The 13,957-nt window shown below is 42.4% G+C and overlaps 1 protein-coding gene across 13 annotated transcripts in view; it reads right to left on the reverse strand.

The window, feature by feature from the left end:
* stk33 (serine/threonine kinase 33) overlaps positions 1–13,957 on the reverse strand; it is a 226,891-nt gene that overhangs the window by 83,721 nt on the left and 129,213 nt on the right. For all 13 annotated transcript variants that reach the window (XM_072272561.1, XM_072272555.1, XM_072272558.1 and 10 more), the window contains one exon: positions 937–1,012. In XM_072272561.1, the coding sequence (XP_072128662.1) occupies positions 937–1,012 (76 nt within the window). The remainder of the gene's footprint in view (positions 1–936; positions 1,013–13,957) is intronic.

Consider the following 13,957-nt stretch of genomic DNA (forward strand, 5'->3'; position numbering starts at 1 on the left):
ATAATAATGAGACAGAAATAATGAGTAGCATAAAAGTTGAAACTATGGAGTACTGGGAAGACTGACATAACAAATATGGGACGGTAGCATTGCTGTTAGCAAAATATTTTACAGTACCAGCAACCCGGATTCATTTCCTGGCAGTGTCTGTAAGGAGTTTGCACATTTTCCCTGTGATCATGCGGGTTTCCTTCCACAATCTAAAGGCATACCAGTTGGTAGGTTAATTGGTTGTTGTAAATTCTCTCATAATTAGGCTAGGGTTAAATTGGGGATTGCTGGGCAGCATGACTCGAAGGGCTGGAAGGGTCTATTTCCTGCTGTATCTTAATAAATAAATAAAAAATAAAATAAATAAATTTGCTTGAAAGAAAATAGAATGTAAAATTTAAATATGATGAATGCTGGAAAGGTATAAAGGAGAATAAGCATTCATATATGGCTAGAATATGTTTAAAAATTCTAAAGAAATAAAAAGGAAAATTGTTGTAAGAAATAACAACAGAAATAGATTATTTAAACTCTGAAAGCCTGCACGGACATGGATCTAAATAAAGGAATCAGAGAAAATGCCAAGATAAAAACAGGGTTTTTTAAAAAAGGATCAATGACAAATATTTAATGTTTTTGTTTGTTCTAATTGTTGTACCTTTTAATTATACTTTAAAGCATCCAGTTTAACTCTATATTGTTAATAACTATGTAAGTTTGGTAAGTCAGTAACTTCCTCTAGGAGACAAACAGATCTATCATATACGGATTTCATGACTATTTAGCTACAACATAATTACCTTTTTCAAAATAATTCTGGCAATTGCTAATGAGCTTTGCAATTAATCAGGAAGTATCAGGATTGTTATTTATATTACGTAAATCACACAAGTGCATACACATCCCACATAAAATTAACATTAATTTTCTCCAGAATTTGCTTACAAAGTATACATAATGACTCCTATGCTCCATGTGTCACATTGTTGGGTATACTGATGGGCACTGAGAACTTCTGGAGCTGAAAATGAAAACAAAATAAAATGATTAATCAGGACATAGAACAGTACAGTAGACAGGCCGTTCAGCCCATGATGTCATGCTGACCTTTTAACCTGCTCAAAGAACAACTTAACCTTTTTCTCTCCCATATAGCCTTCCAACTTTTTGACTATTTAGACAAGGACACTGGAAGGCGTAGTTCAAGATAGACTGATAGCTACTAAGTAAGGAACAAAACAAGGAAACTAAGGTTAAGTACTAATAAAGCAGAATTTGCCTTTTGTTTTGGATAATTAGGACAAGTGAAATCAACCATAGAGATCATGGTAATCTAGCTAACGTCTTCCAGTTTCTCTCTAAGTAATCATGGAGAAATATTATTAAATCAGCTTTTTTGTATCATACATGTAAAGCTTTACAATTGTCAGAATTAAACTCACCTTGTATAATTAACCTTTTCCAAATTTTGCTTTCCAAGTCAATTTTATTAAACAATGTATTATTAATAATCCTATTTAAACACAGTATAATAATTATTTTATAATTATGTATAATATAAAAATAATAATTGTTTTATAATAACATTATTATTATTCAGTAATTTCTTATTCTCATGGTGAAATTTCATGAACATTAATTACTATTTTTTTCATATGGAGTTTTGTCAGAAGAATTCCAAAACCTCAGAGCATCAACATCTAATGGTTGGAGACATTAGAGACTGCAGATACTGGAATCTAAAGCAAACACCAATAAAATGTTGAAAAAACTCAGTGACTCAGGCAGCAAATGTGGAGGTCAATGCTTGGGGCTGAGACTTTGCATCAGGACCAAGAGTGCAGAGGGAAGTACACCAGTATAAATGAAGGGAGAGGCAGAGATCAGACAGACTGATAGGTGACAGGTGGACCTATATAAGAGAGGGATGATGAGCAGATCAAAACAGGTTTGTAAGAGGATACAAAAGGTGAAGCAAAGGGAGAAGAAACCCAAGTACAAACCCCATTTCCAGACAAGTGGGGATATTTTCCAAAATGCAATAAAAACAAAAATCTGTGATACGTTAATTCACGCGAACATTTATTTAACTGACAAAAGTACAAAGAAAAGATTTTCAATAGTTTTACTGACCAACTTAATTGTATTTTGTAAACATACACAAATTTAGAATTTGATAGCTGCAACACACTCAACAGAAGTTGGGACAGAGGTATGTTTACCATTGTGTTACATCACCTTTCCTTTTAATGACACTTTTTAATCGTTTTGGATCTGAGGATACTAATTGTAGTAGATTTGCAATTGGAAATTTTGTCCATTCTTGCTTGATATAAGACTTCAGCTGCTCAACAGTCCGTTGTCTCCGTTGTCTGATTCTCCTCTTCATGATGCGCCATATATTTTCAATAGGAGATAGATCTGGACTGGCAGCAGGCCAGTCAAGCACACGCACTCTCTGTCTACAAAGCCACGCTGTTGCAGCCCGTGCAGAATGTGGTCTGGCATTGTCCTGCTGAAATAAGCATGGACGTCCCGGGAAGAGACATCGCCTTGATGGCAACATATGTCTCTCTAAAATCCTAATATACGCCTCAGAGTCAATGGTACCTTCACATACATGCAACTCACCCATGCTGTGGGCACTAATGCACCCCCATACCATCACAGATGCTGGCTTTTGCACCTTTTGCTGATAACAATCAGGATGGTCGTTTTCATCTTTGGCACAGAGAACTCGACGCCCATTTTTTTTCCAAAAACTAGCTGAAATGTGGACTCATCTGACCACAGCACACGGTTCCACAGTCTTCCGGTCCATCTGAGATGAGCTGGGGCCCAGAGAACTCGCTGGCGTTTTTGCATAGAGTTGATGTATGGCTTCCTCCTTGCATAATACAGTTTCAAGTTGCATTTCTGGATGCAGCGACGCACTGTGTTGAGTGACAATGGTTTTCTGAAGTATTCCTGAGGCCAGGTGGCTATAATTGTCACAATACAATGACGGTTTCTTAGGTAGTGCCGCCTGAGGGCTTGAAGATCTCGCGCATTCAACAGTGGTTTCCGACCTTGCCCTTTACGCACTGAGATGTCTCTGAATTCTCTGAATCTTTTCACAATATTATGTACTGGAGATATTGAAAGACCTAAATTCTCTGCAATCCTGCGTTGAGAAATGTTCCTTTTGAACTGACTAACAATTCTCTCACGAATTTTGGCACAAAGGCGTGAGCCACGACCCATCCTTGCTTGCAAAGACTGAGCCTTTGATGGACGCTACTTTTATACCCAGTCATGATACCTCACCTGCTACCAGTTAGCCTGCTTAATGTGGAGTCTTCCAAACCAGTGTTACTTGAATATTCTGTGCACTTTTCAATCTTATTTTAATTCTGTCCCAACTTTTGTTGAGTGTGTTGCAGCCATCAAATTCTAAATTTGTGTATGTTTACAAAATATAATTAAGTTGGTCAGTAAAGCTATTGAAAATCTTTTCTTTGTACTTTTGTCAGTTAAATAAAGGTTCACGTGAATTAACATATCACAGGTTTTTGTTTTTACTGCATTTTGGAAAATATCCCAACTTTTCTGGAAATGGGGTTTGTAGATAGACAAGTGTGTGATGGGCAGAGGGAACCAGGTAGGGGAAGGTGTTGAGTCCACAGAATGAAGGGGGATGGGGGGGGGGAAGTGGTGGAGAAATGGAATAAGGGAAACAAAGGGAGAGATAACATGGATGAACTGATGTGAGTGGAAGAGGAACATAAGAGGTGAACGTACCCAGAACTGGAAAATTCAATACTCATACCATCAGGATGTAGCCTACTGGTTTGCATTTAATCTCATTATAGCAGTACTGATGGCTGAGAACAAGACAGTTTGGTGAAGGTCTGGAAGGAAAATAGAAATGATACACAACTGAAAGGCCAAGATGACACCTGGAGAGAGTACAGGTGCTCTAAGTACAGTCGCCTAGTCCACACCTGATCTTGCTAACATAGAGGTGACCACATTGCGAGCATAAAATCGACCAGGGAGGAGGAAGTGCATGTGAATGTCTGCCACTTCTGGAGCAACCATTCAGTTTCCTGGAGGATGGTGAGGGAAGAGGTGTAGTAACAAGCATTTCATTCCTAAGGCTGGAGGGGAATTCATCAGAGTTATGGAGGGAACCATTCCTGCAGAAAGCAGAAGGGATGGGCGTGGGGAAGGGAAGATGTGGCTGGTCGTGGATCTCACTGGAGCTTGGGGAAATGGTAAAAGACAGCATACTAGATGGGGAGGTTAGTGTCAAGATGGCATCAGTGAACCATGGTGATTTGTTACAGGCTTTGTACTCACTTTTTACTTTTGTACTTTGTAATAAATAAGGAGTAGGGGAAAGTTATCTGTGTTTATCAGGGGGTTTGGGGAATGCAAGAGAGCAGAAGTGTGAGAAATGGAGGAAACATGTGAGGACTCAATCAACTACGGCAGAGGGGAAGCTACATTTCCTGAGGAAAAAAATTTCAGAAGTCCTGGACTGGAATGTCTCATCTTGAGGAGAACAGATGCAACTAAGACAGAGGAATAGAGAGCAGGAGGTGATGTCTTTACATGAGATAGTGTGGGAGGAAGTGTGAGGTAGATTTATAGAAGATATCGGTGGATAATTTATTGCCCGAGATGGTGACAGAGACATCCAGGCAATAAAAGGTATCAGAAATAGCCCAGGTGAATTTGAATACAAGGTGAAAGTTGGTGAGAAATTTGACAAATTCCACAAGTACTAGAAGCAGCACAATACAGTCACTGATGTAACAAAGGAGGAGTTAGAGAAGGGTTTGGAACAAGTACTACTCCACAGAGCCAATAAGATGGTGTAACCAGGGCCCATAGAGGTGGCCACTGCTACACTATTGATTTGTACAGTTAAATAATTTAAAAGTGAAGTTGTTGAGAGTGAGGATAAGTTCTACCAGGAAGATGGAGAGTATTAGTGGAGGAGTATTGGATGAGTTTTTTTTCCAGAAAGAAATGAATGGCTATGAAATTCCTGATGGAGAAATATAGGTATAAAGAGACTGGGTGTCCATGGTAAATGGAATTGTTGGGCCAGGGAACTTGGTAGAGGATAGCAGAGTTCTCCTGGAAGCAAGTGGGAAGGGACTAGAAAAAAGGAGACATGAAAGAGTCAAGATATTGTCGAAATGAGTTCAGTGGCAAGAAAAGGCAGAGATAATCTGCCCACCCAGAGAGTTCTATTTAAGGATCTTGGATAAGAGAGGCAGTGCTGAGTTGGAGAACTCAAGTTGGAAGTTGTTGAGGGGAAGTATCGTGGTGTGATGAGATTTGTAACAATCGGAAGACAGTGGCCTGGTGATAATGGGGTCCAGGCCCAAGGAAAGGTCTCTAATAGTTATCTTGAGAAGACAACTCTCAATAATCATTAGTTTTACTGAGTTAACTAAATAGGATAAAAATTAGAAAATGTACAAAACTGCAAATCATTGAATGCTAGAAGTCTTGACTGGGTGTGGTTCCTTAACATATCTTTGTATATTGGCTAAAAATGGTTACAAAAATCCATTCATTAAATAGCAAAATTCCCCAAACAAGCAACAAATTAAATGATTAAAAACTTTCTTTTTACAGCTGTGGTAAAAAGTAGATTGCCAAACAGAATACCTACTGAGTTCACTACTCAAAGGATCTTAGAACATCTTTAAAATCCAAATGAATCACCCAAAATAAGAGTCATAGGCTAAGTTAACATTTAGCACAGGAGTTCCCAACCTAGGGTTCATGGACCCCTTAGTTGATCGTAGGGGTCCATGGCTTAAAAAAGGTTGGGAACCCCTGACTGAGGCAAAGCAGATAAAGCTTTATTCATATGCTGTAAGACACTTTGCTTTAAGTATTCCAGCTATATTTACAACACCATATCTAAATACATGTGCTTACATTTTCCTAAAAATTCAATAAATACTGAAATGAGTGATGCTTAAGGTAACAAGTAAGAAAAAGTAGAGACATAGGAAGTAGGAATAGGTCATTTGCTTTCAGACAAGATGCCACCAGCAAACAATGATTCCTTGGGTGACATCTACCAGATAGTCCACAAAACTGTTTATTTCACTTCATGTGCATCATCTTTTTATCTTAAATGTGTTCCTGGAACTGTTAAGAGTCTGCAATGAACAGTCTGGAGATCAATTGAGTGATCTAGCACTCTGCTGTCTGAGAATGAGCACAGTCAACCTCGTGGCGAAGCTTAGAGACGGGGTCCAAGTCCATTGTCGACTCTAAATTGATTATAGCATCGAGGAAGATTGTAACATCGAGGTGAATGCAGAAGGTGAGTGAGAATTCAGCACCAATTATCTGCCTCTTGCTGCTGCCAGATAAAGTGATTCCCTATCGCTCGTTGCTGCCAGATAAGGTGTCTGTGGGTGTGAGTGATGACCTATCTCCCTCGCTGCTCTGCCTCTACATTCAAGTAGTCTCCTTCTTCCTTGTGGCTGTCAAGGATATTACCGAAGTTCCGCGATTTATGGATTTTACTGGACTCTCTTCGGTTTTATGTCTTTCATATTCTGTGTTTTAGCCCGCTCTTTCTTGTTGCCATCCGGACAATTTGCTTTGCAAGTTTTTTCTGTGCGGGGAGAGGTAGTGCTTGTTCTTGCAGTTTGTACAATCTGTTTCTCTACACTGGTGTTCTTGCTGCCGCTGCATGATTTAAATCTGGCACGATTTGTAAGTTTTTTTGTGCGGTGAGGGGTTGATGCCGCTGCACGATTTAAATCTGGCACGATTTGTAAGTTTTTTTTGTGCTGGGGGGGTTGGTGTTTAATATTTTTCTTTGAACAACTTCCAAGTTTTTTTTTGTTTCACGGCTATCTGGAGAAGACAAATCTCAAAGCTGTATACTGCATACATACTTCGATAATAAATGAACCTTTGATTTGGTCCTTCAAACTTACTTTGCCACTTAGTGGGATTATGGCAGATCATTTTCTCAATACCATATTCCTGCACTCTTCCCCACATTCAGTATCTTGATGCCTAGTGTATCTAGAAATCTATCCATCACCTTCATGCACATATTCACCAACTTGGTCTCTATAATCATATGTTGTAGATAATTCCAGAATTTCACTAACCACAGAGGCGAAATTTTGCTTCTTCTTAGTCCTAAATGTCTGAACCCAAGAAACTTTCACTTCTTCTTTCCAGATGCACCCCCGCCCAGGGGACATATGCTGTCTAAACTTGCAAGAATTTTGTTTATTTCAACAAGATCTCCTTTCATTTCTTTAAACTCCACTGAGTATAGATGTGATCAATCTAATCTCCCTTCATATGTCAGTCCTACCATTGTGGGAAACAGTATGAAAAACCTTTGCTGCATTTCTTCTATAAAAGTATATCCTTTCTCAGGATCAAATTCGCACACAATACTCCAGGCATAGGGACACCTAAACTCTACATTATTATAGCAATTTAACCTTGTATCTGTACTTAAAACCTCTTACAGAGAAGTCACTATACAATCAACCATAACTGCTTGCTGCATTCATGTTTGTTCGCAGTGACTGATGGAGAAAGACCCTCAGGTCCCTTTGTTAATCAATATTTCCCAATCGCCATTCAAATAATACCCTAACTTTCTGTTTCTCCTATAACCCCGGATTATGGTATATTGCATCCGCCATTTTTACCCACACACTCAATTATTCTAAATTGCCATGAAGCCTCCTCAAATCCTCATTGCAACCCACAATCCCACCCAGTTTCCAGTCTTCAAACTTTATACATATGGTTACCTCATTCAAATTATTTATCACATTTTAAGTGCCCAAAAGCCACCCACTGCCATTTATTCCTATTGTTTTCTGAATGTCAACCAATTTTTTTTCATCTTCAATATATTACCACCAATCCCATATATTTTAATTTTGTGCACTAACCTCTTCCATGGGATTTTATCAAGGCCTTCTGAAAATCCAAACACACTACATCCATTGGTTTTCCCTCATCTATTCCACTAGTTACATTCTCAAAAATCATTAGCAGGCTTGCCTAATGTGACCTTGTCTAATGCTGTTGATATTTGCTCCATATCCTGTTAACACAGACTTTGTGCTCTAGCTTTTTTGGGTGACTCAATAACTTACGCTAGGCTATACACAGTTTAAAAAAGATCCAAGATATGTACATCAGATTATGATGAACTTCTGGCATTCCCCTACAGAATTTTAGGAGATAGGGCATGAAGCACTCATTTGAAATAATAATTTGAATTTATACAATTGGCATTCATGGTAGTGTTGCTAATATAGCTACTGGCTCACTGATGCTGCCTGTGTGTAACCTGCATGTTCACCCTGATGTTGTGTGGATTTCCTCTCCGTGTTTCAATTTCCTTCCCAATGCCAAAGATGTGTAAGTTAGTAGATTAATTGTCATTGTAAATTTCTCCAAATGTTACAGCATGTAATTGAATCTGAGGGAAGGGTGAAGAGAACAGTTAACGGTAAAGAGAAAGAATTAGTGTAAATGGGTACTTGACTGTCAGAGAGCAAAAGGACCTGTTTCTGTTCTATAAGCTCTCTGATTCTAAAAGAATGCTCTTTGGGATTCTCCATTTGTTGCTCCAGCACATTTGCACTAGATTTCATACGCAAAATCTCAAACACTCAAGATGATTAATAATTCACAGAAAGTTTAAGCGATTTAGCTGACTGTGCCTGTGCTGACCTTGGAGAGCATCTACATTCAGTTTCGCATTGACAGAAATATCTTCAACCTCTGCCACCTTCTCGCCCGAACAAAAACCATGCAAGAGCCCATTTTCAAGCTACGATATGTGAATGGCTGTGTTCTTCTCACACACACTGAGGACACCCTACAGGCTGCAGTCACTCCACTCGCCAAGGCTGCAAGAGCTTTCAGGTTAATGGTCAGTCTGAAGAAAACAATGATTCCCCATCAAAAGCATCCCTGTGGCACTTACAACCCACGTCAAATCACCTTTGATGAGCACCCTTTCACCACGGTTGAGTAGTTCACCTACCAGGGCAGGGTTATCTCCAGTGATGCTATGGTAGTAAGGAACGTTGACAATCAACTCGACAGAGCCAGCAGTGCCTTCTGGTGCCTCCAGAAGCATGTGTGGAAGAACCACCAGCTATGTCTGTGCACAAAAATCCAGGTGCACAGGGCTGCTGTCGTCACAACACTGCTATACGGCTCCAACGCCTGGGTCTTGTACCACAAGCAAATCCGGTTGCTCAAGCACTTTCATCAGCATTGCCTCCGCTCCATCATGGGTATCAGCTGGTAGGATCGTGTCTCCAACAACAAGATCCTGGAGGAGACCCAACTTCCAAGCATTGAAGCCGCTTTGCTGCTCAAGCAGCTCCACTGGTCAGGCCACAAGTCTCGCACAGATGACTTCAGGTTACCGAAAGCAGTTCTCTACGGAGAACTCTCTCAAGGCAAGAGAGATTGTGGTGCCCCGTGCAAGAGGTACACAGAACAACTTAAGCAGCAGTTCTCTCAGGCAAATATTGAGGTCAACGACTGGCAGCAGCTGGCCTGTGACAGAGACCTCTGGAGAATGCTGATCCATGGATCAGCCAAGAATTTTGAGGAATCCAGAAGAGCAACTGCTGAAGAGAAGAGGAGAAGCAGCAATAATCCTACTACCCAAGCACCTGCATCCAGCTGTTTTCATGTCCCTACTGTTCCAGAGCCTGCAGATCCAGAATTGGCCTCTACAGTCACCAATGATCATGTCTTCGCTCCTCAGGACTCTTCTTCCCTCCTGATCTTTGCAAGCAAAGAACCAGCCATCATTATTATTGCCTGTGCTGTCTATCTTAATCAGAATCAGAATCAGGTTTATTATCACCAGCAAGTGATGTGAAATTTGTTAACTTAGCAGCAGCAGTTCAATGCAACACATAATCTAGCAGAGAGAGAAAAAAATAAATAAAATAAAACATAATAAATAAACAAACAAATAAATCAATTAACACACATCAAAGTTGCTGGTGAACGCAGCAGGCCAGGCAGCATCTCTAGGAAGAGGTACAGTCGACGCTTCAGGCCGAGACCCTTCGTCAGGACTAACTGAAGGAAGTGTTAGTAAGAGATTTGAAAGTGGGAGGGGGAGGGGGAGATCCAAAATGATAGGAGAAGACAGGAGGGGGAGGGATGGAGCCGAGAGCTAGACAGGTGATTGGCAAAGGGGATATGAGAGGATCATGGGACAGGAGGTCCGTGGAGAAAGTCAAGGGGGGGGGAACCCAGAGGATGGGCAAGGGGTATAGTCAGAGGGACAGAGGGAGAAAAAGGAGAGTGAGAGAAAGAATATGTGTATAAAAATAAATAACGGATGGGGTACGAGGGGGAGGTGGGGCATTAGCGGAAGTTAGAGAAGTCAATGTTCATGCCATCAGGTTGGAGGCTACCCAGATGGAATATTAGGTGTTGTTCCTCCAACCTGAGTGAGGCTTCATCTTTACAGTAGAGGAGGCCGTGGATAGACATGTCAGAATGGGAATGGGATGTGGAATTAAAATGTGGCCACTGGGAGATCCTGCTTTCTCTGGCGGACAGAGCGTAGGTGTTCAGCAAAGTGGTCTCCCAGTCTGCGTTGGGTCTCGCCAATATATAAAAGGCCACATCGGAGGCACCGGACGCAGTATATCACCCCAGCCGTCTCACAGGTGAAGTGTCGCCTCACCTGGAAGGACTGTCTGTGGCCCTGAATGGTGGTAAGGGAGGAAGTGTGAGGGCATGTGTAGCACTTGTTCCGCTTACAAGGATAAGTGCCAGGAGGGAGATCAGTGGGGAGGGATGGGGGGGACGAATGGACAAGGGAGTCGCGTAGGGAGCGATCCCTGCGGAAAGTGGGGGGGGAGAGGGAAAGATGTCCTTAGTGGTGGGATCCCGCTGGAGGTGGCGGAAGTTACGGAGAATAATATGTTGGACCTGGAGGCTGGTGGGGTGGTAGGTGAGGACCAGGGGAACCCTATTCCTAGTGGGGTGGCGGGAGAATGGAGTGAGAGCAGATGTACATGAAATGGGGAAGATGCGTTTGAGAGCAGAGTTGATAGTGGAGGAAGGGAAGCCCCTTTCTTTAAAAAAGGAGGACATCTCCCTCGTCCTGGAATGAAAAGCCTCATCCTGAGAGCAGATGCAGCGGAGACGGAGGAATTGCGAGAAGGGGATAGCATTTTTACAAGGGACAGGGTGAGAAGAGGAATAATCCAGATAGCTGTGAGAGTCAGTAGGCTTATAGTAGACATCAGTGGATAAGCTGTCTCCAGAGACAGAGACAGAAAGATCTAGAAAGGGGAGGGAGGTGTCGGAAATGAACCAGGTAAACTTGAGGGCAGGGTGAAAGTTGGATGCAAAGTTAATGAAGTCAACGAGCTCAGCATGCGTGCAGGAAGCAGCACTAATGCAGTCGTCGATGTAGCGAAGGAAAAGCGGGGGACAGATACCAGAATAGGCACGGAACATAGATTGTTCCACTAAGCCAACAAAAAGACAGGCATAGCTAGGACCCATACGGGTGCCCATAGCTACACCTTTAGTTTGGAGGAAGTGGGAGGAGCCAAAAGAGAAATTATTAAGAATAAGGACTAATTCTGCTAGATGGAGCAGAGTGGTGGTGGAGGGGAACTGATTAGGTCTGGAATCTAAAAAGAAGTGGAGAGCTTTGAGACCTTCCTGATGGGGAATGGAAGTATATAGGGACTGGACATCCATGGTGAAAATAAAGCGGTTGGGGCCAGGGAACTTAAAATCATCAAAAAGTTTAAGAGCGTGAGAAGTGTCACGAACATAGGTAGGAAGGGATTGAACAAGGGGGGATAAAACCGTGTCGAGGTATGCAGAAACGAGTTCGGTGCGGCAGGGGCAAGCTGAGACAATAGGTCTGCCAGGACAGGCAGGTTTGTGGATCTTGGGTAGGAGGTAGAAACAGGAAGTGCGAGGTGTGGGAACTATAAGGTTGGTAGCAGTGGATGGGAGATCTCCTGAGCGGATAAAGTCGGTGATGGTGTGGGAGAGTCAATGGCCTGGTGCTTCTTAGTGGGGTCACGATCGAGGGGTAAATAAGAGGAGGTATCCGCGAGTTGTCGCTGTGCCTCGGCAAGGTAGAGGTCAGTACGCCAGACTACAACAGCACCCCCCTTATCGGCGGGTTTAATAATAAGGTTAGGATTAGTGCGGAGGGAGTGGAGAGCAGGGCGTTCCGAAGGAGTGAGGTTGGAATGGGAACAAGGTGCAGTGAAGTCGAGACGGTTCATGTCCCGTCGGCTCCCTACGCGACTCCCTTGTCCATTCGTCCCCCCCATCCCTCCCCACTGATCTCCCTCCTGGCACTTATCCTTGTAAGCGGAACAAGTGCTACACATGTCCTTACACTTCCTCCATTACCACCATTCAGGGCCCCAGACAGTCCTTCCAAGTGAGGCGACACTTCACCTGTGAGATGGCTGGGGTGATATACTGCATCCGGTGCTCCCGATGTGGCCTTTTATATATTGGCGAGACCCGACGCAGACTAGGAGACCGCTTTGCTGAACACCTACGCTCTGTCCGCCAGAGAAAGCAGGATCTCCCAGTGGCCACACATTTTAATTCCACATCCCATTCCCATTCTGACATGTCTATCCACGGCCTCCTCTACTGTAAAGATGAAGCCTCACTCAGGTTGGAGGAACAACACCTAATATTCCGTCTGGGTAGCCTCCAACCTGATGGCATGAACATCGACTTCTCTAACTTCCGCTAATGCCCCACCTCCCCCTCGTACCCCATCCGTTATTTATTTTTATACACACATTCTTTCTCTCACTCTCCTTTTTCTCCCTCTGTCCCTCTGACTATACCCCTTGCCCATCCTCTGGTTTCCCCTCCCCCCTTATCTTTCTCCCCGGACCTGCTGTCCCATGATCCTCTCATATCCCCTTTGCCAATCACCTGTCCAGCTCTTGGCTCCATCCCTCCCCCTCCTGTCTTCTCCTATCATTTTGGATCTCCCCCTCCCCCTCCCACTTTCAAATCTCTTACTAGCTCTTCCTTCAGTTAGTCCTGACGAAGGGTCTCGGCCTGAAACGTCGACTGTACCTCTTCCTAGAGATGCTGCCTGGCCTGCTGCGTTCACCAGCAACTTTGATGTGTGTTGCTTGAATTTCCAGCATCTGCAAAATTCCTGTTGTTTGCGTTTTTAAAAATCAATTACTCATATTAAATAGATTTTTAAAAATGTGCAAGAACAGAAATACTGTACTGTATATTAAAAAAGGTGAGGTAGTGTCCAAAGCTTCAATATCCATTCAGGAATCGGATGGCAGAGGGGAAGAAGCTGTTCCTGAATCGCTGAGTGTGTGCCTTCAGGCTTCTGTATTTCCTATCTGATGGTAACAGTGAGAAAGGGGCATGCCTTGAGTGCTGGACGTCCTTAATAATGGACGCTGCCTTTCTGAGACACCGCTCCCTAAAGATGTCCTTGGTACTTTGTATGCCAGTACCCAAAATGGGGTTGACTAGATTTACAACCTTCTGCAGCTTCTTTTGGTCCTGTGCAGTAGCTCCTCCGTACCAGACAGTGATGCAGCCTGTTAGAATGCTCTCCACGGTACAACTATAGAAGTTTCTGAATGTATTTGTTGACAAGCCAGATCTCTTCAAACTCCTAATAAAGTATAGCCGCTGTATAATCCCAAGTTATATGCCTAAAGGTCAAAGTTGTTCAAATGTATATTCAAGTACATAATAATAGTTTACATCTTTACCATCCTCCCAGACAGACAAATTATGATTTTCCACCCATGCTTTTTTCACTTCAAAAATAAAATTTAATAATAAAAATAATCAGAAGAAAAAAAGTGCATTTTTTACATTCATGGTCATTACATTCAGTAGTGCAAGTGTCTTTTAAAAAAAAAGATAGTACCATGTCACT

This window comes from Mobula birostris, chromosome 11 (assembly GCF_030028105.1).
Source record: "Mobula birostris isolate sMobBir1 chromosome 11, sMobBir1.hap1, whole genome shotgun sequence".
NCBI lineage: Eukaryota > Metazoa > Chordata > Chondrichthyes > Myliobatiformes > Myliobatidae > Mobula > Mobula birostris.